At 37.0% G+C, this 14625-nt stretch overlaps 1 protein-coding gene across 1 annotated transcript in view; it reads right to left on the reverse strand.

Moving 5' to 3' along the window:
- Positions 1 to 14625, reverse strand: part of KLHL18 (Kelch like family member 18) — a 64600-nt gene that overhangs the window by 10962 nt on the left and 39013 nt on the right. Inside the window, exons 7-8 of the mRNA XM_081764885.1 lie at positions 10934 to 11156; positions 1622 to 1838 (exon numbers count right to left, since the gene is read on the reverse strand). Of these exons, the coding sequence (XP_081621011.1) occupies positions 1622 to 1838; positions 10934 to 11156 (440 nt within the window). The remainder of the gene's footprint in view (positions 1 to 1621; positions 1839 to 10933; positions 11157 to 14625) is intronic.

Consider the following 14625-nt stretch of genomic DNA (forward strand, 5'->3'; position numbering starts at 1 on the left):
AGTTTCTGATTCTTGACAGTGTGGAAAATGGTCTCTCCGCCGCACAATTAGTTGCTGGTGTACATAAAAACACTTTAAGGCAAATACTTATGTTAGGATATAAGTCCTGAAGATTTTTCGATATGAGAAATCTGTTAAGTTGCAATAGTGACATTTCTTCAGCACTTCTCTTGAGCTTGAAGTTTTTTTTAAATGAAGGCACTCAACAACAAACGAAATTCCTTGATGTAGCTACACTTCCTGCAGAGAAGTCGCTGCTGTGGTGATTTCTTCGGCACTCAAGTTGCATAGATTTGTTAAGTAAAAAAATCTGCTGAGAAATTCATTGTAGACTGCAATTCTCTTTTCCAATTCGGAAAAAAAAGCTCGTCAATGACCACAACTATCATAATAACCAACTGACTATTGCTACGACTAATCTGCTACAATATTATCGTAGTCACGGCTATTTTAAAAAATGGCTTTCTCTTATTTTATTGAGTCGTTGGTGAAATATGTAATAATTTTATCGTTTTTTAATTTTTTTAAAAATTAACGCCCCTCAAAATTTACCACCCTGGTCCCGGGCCCATGTGGCCCATGCCTAACTCCGGCCATGGTAGTGACACTTCCGGACTCCCTTTTATTTTCGGGCGAGGGAGCAGTACGTACATGTGAGTTGGCCCCCTAGAAAGTATCCTTCCGGTGGGCCCCTGGATTGCAGTACGGCCCTGACTATGATAAGTATTGTACTTTTGAAACGATGAGAAATGTGTTTGTCTCCTTTCACATCTGATTTCCTGTTGTAGATTTCTATGGGTGGCTACCGACATTTCAAAGGAAACTGTGTTGACATTTTGACCGACCGCCATTTTGCACAGGGTTCGTGTAGGGGCCCGGGACTGGTACCATTTTCTTTCTTTTAATAATACTTTTCCAATGATATACTACTTTATATATACATAAACTAACTTGTTACTTACTTGTTGAAAAAAGTCAAAGAATAAGGAACCGAAACAATTGAGAAATACTCTTCTAGACATAATTAAACTCAGTTAAGTGCTACACTTTTCAACTCCAAAATATATTTTAAAAGTGTAAAATACTTTCTGGAAATAAATATTCCTAAAATAAACAAACATACCTGAATAACAATATTGATTACATTGAATTAATCTTAACATACCTACTAATTTATGATCTGACACTGGAATTATTCAGTAGTAGCATCACATCCTGCACAAACGAACATTTTATTCAAATCTCTTTATGGATAATCAGTGCTTCTATCAATAAAATCGAGTCGAAAGCTCCAAATACTGATATATTTGGAAAGCATAAAAGCTTTCCTTTTTTTTTTTTTTTTTTTTTTTAACTGTACATAATATGATAAACAGACTCAACTGCATGATATTATCTTGTATCGAACAATTATATAATCACGAATTTATTCTCAACTGAGCATAATGCTTACTGTATTGAAATATTGAAAGTAAGTGAATGTTTCCCAAGACTTCGTTAAGCATATCAATAAATAATCCTTAGCACGAACTATATTCTTTCACAGTTTTACTTTCAGCAATGCGTGCACTCTTTCATTTGGGACTTTACTATTATTTTGAAAGTCAATAAATTTACTTACGGAATCGAAAATTGAAAGGCCATCATGTCCACCCAAAGCAAAAATATGTCCTTCGAACGATACTACACCTCCTGCACTACGATGCTTGGTCATACTCGTAACCATTGACCATTCATTTCTGTCGGGATTGTAGCACTCTACAGTGTTGAGTGAAGTCACCCCATCGTATCCGCCACAAACATAGAGGCGATCATTGAGAGCTGCAGCACCGACTGCACTGAATTGATTACAAAAGTAAAATATTTTTAGTACATATAATATTACCTGTACTTCAGGTATTTTTAAAATCTATAAATTTCTCTGCACTAATAAACTTTTAACATTGCCGAAGATTTACCAAGCACAGCTCTTAAATGCAGTTCTGACGTACATTAAAATAAAGACAAGTAGATTAATTACTAAACCTCAAATTAATGTATTATCAATAGAACGGTAGAAATCTGTACAATGCGCAATAAATTTTGAAAATCTCTTTCATATCCTTTACACAAATTACTATTAAGTTTCTTCAGAAACACTTTAAGGAAAATAAAAAGAATATTCAATTAAATGTGGACATAATGATGAATTTTATTTTATTTATTTATTTATTTATGTTTGTCCCTGAACAGTCTCTATTATAATGACATTACAGAACACAAATGCTATTGTAAATTGGAACCATGATCGCCACAGCCTGAAGCGTAAATTCAATACTCATGTTACGTCAAAATCTTTTAAAATAGTAGGTAAATTCTATGTATTTTTGCGTCCACAAATAAAATAATTATAAGTTTAATTTATAGTGCATACAGAAAGTAAGGCCTGAAGAACATGTAAAGAAACAAATACAATGCATACATTTTATACCAACACAAGTTATACACCGGTCAGTATGAATATATGTTGTGTAACGTTTGTTACAGAAATTTATTAAGTTGTATGCTTCAAAGAAAAACTGAATTCATATATTCTAATGAAACTTAATCTTATCTAACACTGTAACAAAATGTTTTAAATGAATGTAGAAGAATTCAATAGGCCTACATGTAATCGCGCAACTAATGTTACCTTACATAATGTCGCAAACGTTACATTTCGTGAGGTAACATTTGTTATACTGAAAATAAGTCACATTTATAATAAATCTATACTTTGAAATCCTTTCCTTCTTCGTAAACAAACCATCAACGGGTGTAGGCGTGGAAAAGCCTCCACCAGTAATACAAGTTTTAGCTGCTTGGGAAGCTATGTGTATTTGCCCTGAAGCCTCAGGCACAATTTCCTTTATGTCTTAGGTCTGACTAACAGTATAGTACAGCATAGTACAGTCTTTGATCACTTACACAGGCTACGTTTCAATAGGAGGAAGCAATCAAAATTAGATGCTTCGAGAATGCGCAAGTATAGAGCACGAACGAATCCTGCGACAAGACTTACTAAATGTTGTGACATCATAAGAGTTCGGAATAATCCGAAATCTGCATCAGATATCTGCATTGACATTACTACTTGCATTTGGAAAACCGAAAGGCAGTCTCAAAGCTGTGTGCACTCCCAAACATTTTAGTACGTCGTGCTGAGTGGAATTATCAGAAATCGTACTGCGGAGAATGATGAAATTGGTGCTACTCTTAAACTTAATTCATGGAAGCGGGTTTAATAGAGTCATGCTAGTACGCAAAATGCAGAATAGTTTTATATGATGTTGCAAAAACTGACACTCATAATGTTCACTGTTTCTATTGCATCTCCAAGATGTTCCAAGTGGTTGCTGGTAAATACGAAAGGAATGCGAAATGACATTTTGTTCCAGGAATCCAACAAACACAATATGTGAAAATCAGTATACCATATACAGTACTACTTTCGCAAACACTTATGATGTGGAATCACTGAAATACAGACTCCAGGGTGATAAAGAAAAGCGCAGCTGTATCTTCAACCTGACAAATCTGATACAAGTGCTTCTAAAGAATTAGCAGTTGGTGACTATATTCTTGCTTAATATCTACAGAAAAGACATTTTGTTGGACAAATTACCTGAATGAAGAACATGAACTAATACTGCATGCAATTCATACAAAAGCAGAAGGGAAAAAAAAGTACTTTGTGTACTCATCGAATTATGATGAAAATGAAATATTGTCACATTCAAGCTATGTAAATTACCGAAACCTATGAACATCAGAGGAAGCTGGGTTTCAACACAAAGCCTGAAATGTTAGTTGAACTCTTCAGCCGCAATTGAAGATACTAGTACAAACAATAGACTCTGCTTCTGTATCTATACCGGTTACATTTCCGGTTGTTGTTAGACATAAAATCGTGTTGTATGCTGGAAAAATAAAGTTTTCACAATTACAGTAATTCTCAATGTATTACTATTCCAAAAGTTTAGTTTATTAAGATATTTGTTGCTGGAGATAGTGTGTTTGAATTAAATGTTTCGTTTCAACGCAGGTGTCTTCAATTAGAATAGTAGGCGTAAGTCTTATGAATGAAAATATTGTGAGCGAGTCAGTAACGTCTGTTACGAAAATATTTTTTATTTCCAAAGACAAAGGTCTATAGTTAGAGAAATACTTTTGTGTTCTTTACTTCTATATTATTTTTACATTACAAAAACATTATGCCTACTTCAAACGACAAAAGCACAGCAGAAATTTTATTTTTTGCATTTATTCTCGAGAATTCTTATTACCATATGTAATGTTTGTTACATATGTTTCAATCTCGATATAATCAAAGACATGAATATTTTTGAGTTTTAAACTTTAAACTATAATTTATTGCATACATATATACTGTATCTCAAAGATTCTCCTGTTTGATATCTGCAAAAATACATTTAGAATTGTGTGCTAGAGTAACATCTGTTTCGATGGAATGGTCTAGAAGCAGTACAAACGGGAAAAGGTAAGGAGGATACCTAACGTACCAGGGGTTTCATTTTGGAAATAATTTAATTGTTCCAAGATAGTAATAACTACATTATGCTTTATATTTAGGCACTATTATGATGGTAAAATACAAGAAACACTTGACATTTTCACGGGGATCAGATCGTAAGCACTTGTTCTTGGTAAATTTTTCGTTCATATTATATTACCTGAATTAGCATATAGCGTTTTCTATCTTATACACTAGACTTTCGCTAATCTGGCCCTCAGTAATCCGGCGCACATCCAACCAAAAACACGTGCACAATGACTTGTGTGCATGCGCAACAATGCTTAGTTAAATATACTGTACATATTCGAAATTGTAGCATTCTTTACAGTTCAGTTGCGTGATAAAGCATGTCACCGTCGCGTATCATCATTGCGACAGTTAAAAATAAGGGACATGTTTCATAGTGAGTGATACTACTCAAGGACTAAGTTTTCTTTGAAAATTAATGTATATTTGGATTTAATAAAGTATATCCTCTATGTTTTAAAATTATATCCTTCGATTTAATAAAGTACAGTACACTATATCCCCTATGTTTTCAAAATAAATAAAAAACAAGATAAATAAATAAATCAAATAAATGTCAGACACTCAATAATCCGGCACCCGTATGTGCCAGGAATGGCGGATTAGCGAGTCTAGTGTAATTCATCTGCACTAATTATTGACAAGTTATGTCGTGGGTTCCGTGTTTTCAAGATGATTGCAAAACTTTAAAATATATTCGTGCATACTTTTATAGAACTAAGCTGATTTAAAATTTAAAACCATATTTTTAAATAGATAATCAGTTTTGAAAGAATACTAAAAACTAAACATAGTAAAGCCACTTGAATTCTAAGTACGTGGAAATAAAAATGAAATGAAAATCTTAAAACTGTAATGAAGTGTTTAGTTTAACGTCCAATAGTTATGCCCTTTAGACTAAAAGAAATGGATGATTAATAAAAATGAACGATAATGAAATTCAATTTTTGTGCTCTCCCACAGGGAATCGAACCTAGAACTACGTGCACCAAAGATACACGCACTAGCCACCAGACCAGAAGGAAGGACTTTAAGCACGTAGATACACTTAGTTATGTAATGAAGTTCTGTTTTTATAAGCAAATACATGCACAGATGATTTAACATGAAACTTTGATATGTACAGAGGCTGTTTCTGATCAACAGAGACGAACCTCACAAGCGACAGTAGCGTCATCAAGCGCGAAGCGAATGACATCATCCGTCGTATAGATACAGTGGACTTCAAGTTTATTCGTGACAGGTGCAGTGAATGTTAGTGTTGACAAACGCCATTGAAGACCAATCCCTGGTTGGACGGAGCAGGACTTTTGGGCGCAAAGCAGTCCACGATGAGCTGCTTCGGCGTGGTTGTTCGTTCTTGACTGGTCATTGAAAACTCTGTCATACCGTCATACAGATTCCATATCCTTATTGGAAATAATGTTGTTGTTCTTATTCCGCCCAATCGTATCGTTCCTTTACGTTAGATATATTATAAAGGACAAAAATTTGTTTTGGGATGTCACAGACTGCCTACAGTACATTTTATTTGGCAATTGCTTCCTATTTCAATGTATAGCTAGTGCCTATAAGTGCCTATTTTTATGAAATCTGAAATAACTTTCTATTAATACAATAGCGTATCAACTATCCGGCCTAATGGGCAGATCAAATAATAGAAAAACAATCAGTAAATACCTACTTCCTGAACCACCCACAGCATTAAAAACACCATTTTTATTCCAAAACCAACTCTTATTCGTTTCTTCTGACTTCTTGGTACAGGCCATTACTTCATAAACACTTCTTATGTTTTGAGTTGATTTTAGTGTAGCGTCCCTTTCAGCAGCGAGGCTATATGAGACGTGGACCTACTGATTAACGTGGAATCCGAACCACATGAGCTCCCGCCGGGAATCGAACCCGGGTCTCCCACGCCAAAGGCGCGTGCGCTAACCGCTTAGCCACGGAGGAGCTTTCTTATGTTTTGTACCACGCATTTTAATAATAATATATGACTCAAAAGATCAAGTACACAGTTCAGTATGAATATATAGGCACATCAACTAAACATTAACGAGAAACGTACGTTTTTTTTTTTTTTTTTTTTTTAACACAAATTAAAGTCTTTATTATATAGGTCTTATTTTATTAAAAGGAAATATTCTTTTAAAACTAAGCTGCATAGTACGGAGACCGGATAATCAATAGTTTGCTATGTTTTTTTTTCCATTTCTTTTCAACTGGAAGACACAAATTGTGAATGATATGCAGAAACTTCGCTGCCTTCAAGATGTTATTTTTATTTTTTGCAAAGTTATTTGTGGAAATTTTACGAAATTTCCAGTGCCAATTTTCATATTTTAATGCCTAAACATCCTGGCTCTAGTTATGAAATACATTATAACATAGGTAGGTAGATAGGTAAACCTATATGGATAAAAGGTTTTGCGCCCAAACGGCCGCGTCAAAATGTCTACGCCCAAACGGCCATGCCCAAATGTCATGGATCCTGGTTGGAAGATTAGATAATGGTGCTTTCCGATTCCAAAATGGATTAATGTATCTTCCACCCAACATTTTTTGCATCCACTATCCGTGAATGGAATGATCTTCCACCCAACAAACGACAATCTCAGTTAATCAATCTAGTATTCAAGAAGTCGGTTGAGCAGACCATATACAGATGGTGATCAGAAAAATGGAAACACCTGTAGTTGGCAACACGTCAGATGTATGGGTTGGCAGTGGTGTCGTGGCGCCCGCAGAGCCGGACCGCTGGTGATGGTGTGTTAGGTCGGTCTCCATACTACGTCAGGCGCAGTGGAACAGCAGTGTCCAGTGGCTGCAGCAGACGGAGGTAGTGTAAAATGGGAGACCTCTCAGATTTTCAAAGAGGGCAAATTGTTGGTGCGCAGTTATGTGGAGTGAGTGTGACGGCAGTGGCTACTGTGTTAGGTGTGTCGCGTGGGACAGTGTCGAAGGTGATGACGGCCTACACAACACATGGGAAAACTACATCGGGGAAGCAGAACAGTGAGCGGAAGAAAATCATGAGTGACAGGTCACGCCGGGTATTAAAGCGCATTGTCACGTAGAACCGTCGTGCCACTGCGGAGCAAGTGACGGAGGAACTCAATCAGCACCTCCCCCACCCTGTTTCGACAATCACAGTCCGCCGCGAATTACATGACATGAACTTACGGGGTCGTGTTGCACGGGCCAAACCGCTCATCAGGGACCATAACGCTATGGTCGGATTAGTCATCCTTCACCCTATTCCCAACCACGGGCCATGTTTATGTGTGGAGAACGCCCAAAGAAGCTTATGATCTGCAGTGTCTCCGCCCAACTGTGAAACATGGCGGCGGCTCGGTGATGCTGTGGGCCGCAATATCATGGTTTTCATTGGGTCCTGTGGTCACACTTAGCGGACGAATCACTGCCAACGATTATATCGCAATTTTAGGAGACCACTTGCATCCAATGGTCCGGATGTTTTTCCCGGACAATGACGCCATCTTCCAGGATGATAATGCACCCATTCACACACCTGGCGTTGTTGCAGCGTGGTTTGAGGAACATCGGGATGAGGTTCAACACCTCCCCTGGCCCGTCCAATCCCCAGATCTCAACATAATTGAACATCTGTGGTCCGTCTTGGAAACACGACTCCGGCGACGATTTCCACCTCCATCCTCTCTCACAGAACTGGCCGATGCCCTGCACGAGGAATGGTGTAAAATTCCACCTGCTACCATTCACGACCTCTATGCTTCCATCCCACGTCGCATCAAGGCTGTTCTGAAGGCGACAGGTGGCCCGACACCATATTAATCTGGTAAGTTGCAATGTCGTTCAGGTGTTTCCATTTTTCTGATCACCATCTGTATATATATATATATATATATATATATATATATGAAATTGTGTGTGTGTGTGTGCGCGCGCGTATGATTGGAGAGTAATCTTTGCCATTTCAATGTGTGCTTCTTCAATTATTATTCTATAAATACTTGTTACTATTGTATTAATTCTGATGTTTGCATGGTCAAGTGGGAGACAAGGTATGATTAGCCTTAACTTCGCCATGTAAAATACGACTAAATAAATAAATAAATAATGTATACATTAGTGTAATGCCTGCGCTTTTCAAAATACGGATGTGAACTTTACGCGAACCGTTAAAAAACGCATACTTTTTCGCCCTGATTTTCGATATAAATTGCACTTCGGACCCCAAATGTAATACTGGTAATTAGTTAAATGAAAATCAAATGAGGATTAATATAACTTTTTTCTTCTGTCTTTCTGTAGAGGTGTATATGATGCGTTCCGTTTCTTTTATTTTCTACGCAGATAAAATCTCCATCATGGCTAAAGAGGAATAATGATGATGTTGTATAAAGAGAATGAAAGTGTAAATACTCCTAAGTTATGGTGGATTCACCGTGTCGAAGAATAGTATAACATGGATGTAAAAAGAGAAAAGAGAATTCTTGTAAGGCAGAAATAAGTCAACCCCTGTACCACTACAAGTCGTATACCACCCGGAAAGAGCAGACTCTCGACACAGGAAAGAATCCAGGTACACAAAGAGGCATTGTAAATCCCCCAAGACAATTTACACCATAATTCATTCTGATCTTGGGTTAGAAAAGCGTCGAAAAAGAAGTGTTCAAAAACAGTACAGAAACAACACAAACACCGTACCAATTAGGATTAGGGTTAGGAATTAGACTTCTTGGCTTTCGGCATCTATGGCCATGTTAGCCCATCATGTATGAAGAATGATATCCCTTGGCGATCACACTGCGTAGAGAATTGAGGAGGAAGAAAGAAAGCGAGAAGGAAAGAAGTGACCTGGGACCATTATATGAGGTACTTCTCGGCATTGGTCTGGTGTGAATGAGGAAAACCTAAAAAAAACCTCACTTAAGATAACTGCCTTGAAAAAGCTTTTACATTTTTTTGACAGTGTCCCCACCGGAAGCCGTGCCAATTGTCGACGGCTCTGACATAACACCATCTAGAGGGCGACAAGGGGAAATACGTTGTCACTCTGGATGGAATATATGTGTACCTCAACAGCGTTAAAGACTTCCAAGGATGGTTTAAAATACAATGAAAGTTTTAGCGAGGGATTCAAGATCGTTGCTGGTTTCTGTTACAAGCCAAAAATGTTAAGTCGTATTGCATTATCATCAGTCTAACGTCCTTACACCAAAGGGGGACAAATCGAATATGACCGTATCAAGACAAGGCATCTAGCGAAACCATTCATTCGACGGTCCTTCTCCTTCAACAAATGGTACAACAAATAGCATCCGTTCAACATTTCTTTTACCTACATTGCCTTCTCCACTGGTCTAGTGGCTAGCGTGTGCGCCTTTAGTGCATGAGCTCCTGGGTTCGATTCCCGGTGGGAAAGCTTTGAAATTTGAAGACATTACGGTGGTTCGGATTCCACTCTAAACTGTAGGTTTACATCTCATGCAACTTCGGTGCTGAAACAGGTGCTAAACTGCAATCCAACCGAACTTTTATCCACATTATAGTGAAATCTCGGGATGTCTTGCTGATGGACTATTGCGCATTGTCTTCTCAATGAGGCGTTGACATAGTGGAGACCCCGATTCTTGATGAGACTGTGGAACATCTGTAACAAAGACTGGCTGGGATTGGACATGTCTACACTGTGTGCCAGCCCTCTCCAATAGAAACTTCCAAGATGGGCAATAGCCAGAACTCAACCACCAAATAAAGCACTGTCATGGAATTTCCTGAGGTAAGTGCATCTCGAAATTGTCACTACAGATTGGAAACAACCTCTGTATAATGTGCTATGTACTTATTACGCTCCCACTTGTTAACAAGCATAAATAAACTAAATATATATATATATATATATATATATATATATATATATATATATATATATATATATATATATATATATATATATATATATATATATATATTTTTAAAGTTAGCAGATAAAACAGAAGTACTAAATAATGATTAAGATCGTGAAAAAAGATTAATGGATCATTTTATGCATCGTATGGTTAACTTCGCAGTGTATTCCATATTTGTATTAATTTTGCACTTAATTTGGAGACCACCATAACTGCAAAGGAATGTTTTGTCTTGCACCTATCAGACTTTTACATTTGAACAGGAAACGGGCGGAAGAAAAAATGTAATGCAATAGTTTATTCACAAGACAATACAAAACTGATACGTTTATGAACAAGAACGCACAAAGATAGTGGTTCCGTTCCTCTCTTTCCCTTCTGCAGTGCGTATCAGTAACTTTGAAAAATACCTTACAAATATCCAAATCCATCTTAGTAGAGAAAAAAATACCTTCTTTTGCAGTGCATTGATGCAACACGACTCCACTCTCGTTTCTGAGGATCAAACACTTCCACGGTAGACAAACGTTCAGTACCATTATATCCACCGATAGCATACAGCTTATTTCTCATTACAGCTACACCTACTCTGCTGCGTAGCATAGTCATCGCTTCAGCCATCTGCCATCGACCAACAATTGGATCAAACGCTTCAACGGTGCTAAGAGAATCGCCTAGAAAAGAAGTAAAACTATAAATTACTACAAATTTCAACTGAATGTATTGGGTTTGGTTGAAATTAGTGTCTCAGTACGTGCTATCTTTATTTTCCATGTTCTCACACTTGTTTTGGAATATTTTATTAATGTAAAGCGCAGCTACCTAGGATATGTCGCAAAATACTAAATAATAATAATAAAGAGTGCGGCCAACAAAGCATTAGTCTTTAGCCCCAATTTCATCTCCCTATGAATTTGCTCGAACTTGAGTGCAAGCGATAGCATCGATGCATAGAACATAGTGTGTTCAGATGCACCGTTCCTGCGTTATCGCGTTCCAAAGTGCGGGATGCCACGAGATGGCGTCAGTATCGAGGCGCAGCTGCGAGAACGCCTCTTAACGCCTCGAGGGTATTTGTATAAAGTGTAAAGCTATCACGTTATAGAGTCACAGATATAACTCCGTATAGTATTAAACTCGTTGATCAAGCTCGTTGTTGCGAGTCTGGAGCACGTACAGTAGGATGTTGATCACACATGGCCACCATTATTTGGTACTTTTACGGCCACAACTACGAGTTTGTTGTGCCCGGTCATAGATAGTCCCAACGTTTCTCTTCGCATTGAAAATGCTTCCGATGATGAGGATGTTTCTGATAGTTTTATTAACTCAAGTGCCACGTCAATCTCAACCTCGATCTGGCGCCATCTCGTGGCATCCCATACTTTGGAACGCGGTATCTCAGGAACGGTAAACCTGACCACTCTGCTTCCTTCACAGTCGTGTTCTACGCATCGGAAGCTATCGATTGCAATCACGTTCGGGCAAATTCATGGGAGACGAAATTGGGGCTAAACCTGGACGCACTGTTTGATGGCCTATAAAGTCTTGACTTGATACGACACACTTTATTTTCAGTATGCAATCTTTAATAATAATAAGTTAAAATCAATTTTGTGACAAACTGTACTGGATAATGGCAGGTTCAATGTACAATTTCACTTGCCATACTTAGATACTACTATATGCAGTAGGCGCTCTTTAATCCGGCATCTAGGATTAGGCTATGTGGATTCCAACAAAAGCTACAACTCTGTAGAACTCATAAATTTATGAATATACCGAAGACGAGATCCAAATTACAGAAGCAAGGTATGCGAATACTAGAGACTCATACTCAGACTTTATACAGTTACGTTCATGTGTATCATTCCTACCCATGGAGTAGCATACTACAACTTATTTTAAATATCATTACTGTATTAAATTTTCTTTTGTACTGTGTATTTTTATTAATACAAGAATATTCACTTACATAAATACTAGCGTCAATTACCCGCTTCGTTGTGTTAAATTAAGAAAATTAGTAATATGTTCCATTAGTCAGTCACTTTTCACTGTTACTGAAGAGCTCTCTGATATTGATCAATTTTTATCTCCCCCTCCCCAAGTTGTGGGACTGAATTTGAATTTGAACGCCATCGGAAGTGTCACTGTTCATGTCACCGACCCCGAAAACTATAGATTCCACACTAATATCGCTCATCGTCGATCATTTTTACATATCTCCCCTAATTGTACCATCAAAGTGAAATGATCAAAAACCATCCCAGACATGAAACTCATCTATATTGAAAATTTGATCGAGATCGGTCGGATAGTTCCAGAGTTATTAAGTCATAAATATAGTGATTTTTATTTATATAGATAGATTGAACGTTTAAATTTTATTTTGTGCTCTACTGGATGATACATCAGAAGAGTTTTTAACCCCGTAGCTGCTAGAATGACAAATTACTTCAGAATGTATTACAGTAAAGTCCCGATTACCCGAGCTAATATGGATCGGATCAAACTCGGATAAGCAAAAACTCGGTTAATACGGATGGATACATAGACACTTTTATATGGAGTGATTTACCTTTGGTATTCTTGTTAAAACCATACTGATGTTGATAATTCTGTACAAATGTGACGGATTTAAGTGTGCCCACTATAGAAACTAATAATTTTATACTACCAATATTATAATGTATATTACCATTATAATTTATATAATAAGACAAAATCTAATACGTGTGTCGCCAGTCAAAAAAGATTGGGAAACTGCTTTAGGCTAAATGGAGACGAAAAAAAATGACAAACGAATAAAAGGACAGTACATAACACCTATCCCTACAGCGGGATTCGAACCCAAGACAAACAGATCTTGTGATCACTCGCCTACTGCCTTAGACGCTCGACCACGGTACTTCGAAATTTTGCCTATGAGTCTGAATTTATTTAAAGTGTATCGTAAAAAAGATTTCGACTAAATACTATTATAGACCGAATTCTTCATACAATTCTTAAATGACTATATAGTTTTCCAATTTAAATACTTTCCTTATGATATGAAGTGTGCTATTTTAATATGATCCTGATTTCACAATAACTGCTTCGTATAGTTATGAAAATAATTCGTGGAAGTGCGCGCGTATTGTAAGCATCAGCGTAACTTGAACGTTTATTTTTTTATTTTTGAGAGGAGGGGGCCGAGAAAGTTACATAAGATTTGCGAGTTTGAATTTTTTGAATTTTGCTCAAAGAAAGAGGGCTAAAGGAGACGAGTAGAATTCTCAAGAAATTTTATATGATCGGGCGCCACATGGATTCCCTTTTCCCTTCCCTACATTCAGCACTGATTTACGCCATGTTCCTGAGCTGGGATTTTAAAAAATTAGTATCCATATGTTTGTCTCGTAAAGTACAACAAAAATCAATCAAAATATCGCAGATTGCGAATGAACTTCCTTTCCCTTCCTCTCTACAATCAACACCCATTTTCCTTATGTTCCCGTACTGAGATTTCAACAAATTTGATATCGTTTTATTTGTCTTGGCGGATACTACAAGAATCAATCAGAACATCACGGTCCCCGTACGGTTCCTTCCGCCTCCTCCCATTCAGCACCGATTTTTCGTATATTCTCGAATGTAATCATTTGCATTTTTCATATGCAAAATTTGCATTTTTATATGTAATCATTTACATTTTCTTAGAATTTTTTGTATCACCGTGTTTGTCTCGTCGAGTACTACAAGAATCAATCAAAACATCGCAAGGTTCGACTTTCAGATATGTACCACAGCTCTAAAATAGTAAGGGGAAAAAATGTTTAGCCATAAAGTTGCACGTTTTGCCGTCGCGAATACACTCTCCAGCTTGGCAGTTTAATATTTACACGCCACATTACATACTACGATCTTTTTCTATTGTTATAATTGAAAACAGTTAATATTTCCCCGATTGTGGCTTGCAGAAGTTACTTTGAAAGTTTAGTTCTTGCAGACAAAACTAGGTTTAATTTGCAACTGAGTAATATTTCAAATTAACTTGTCTTACCTTTTATATAAATATTCTGAGTAACGATGTCGTAATTGATATGGTAGTGATTAATTTTAAACGCTGTACTATTAATCATCTGCATATTTAAGTCTAGG

Source organism: Thermobia domestica, chromosome 1, assembly GCF_964235325.1.
Source record: "Thermobia domestica chromosome 1, izTheDome1.hap1.1, whole genome shotgun sequence".
Lineage (NCBI taxonomy): Eukaryota > Metazoa > Arthropoda > Insecta > Zygentoma > Lepismatidae > Thermobia > Thermobia domestica.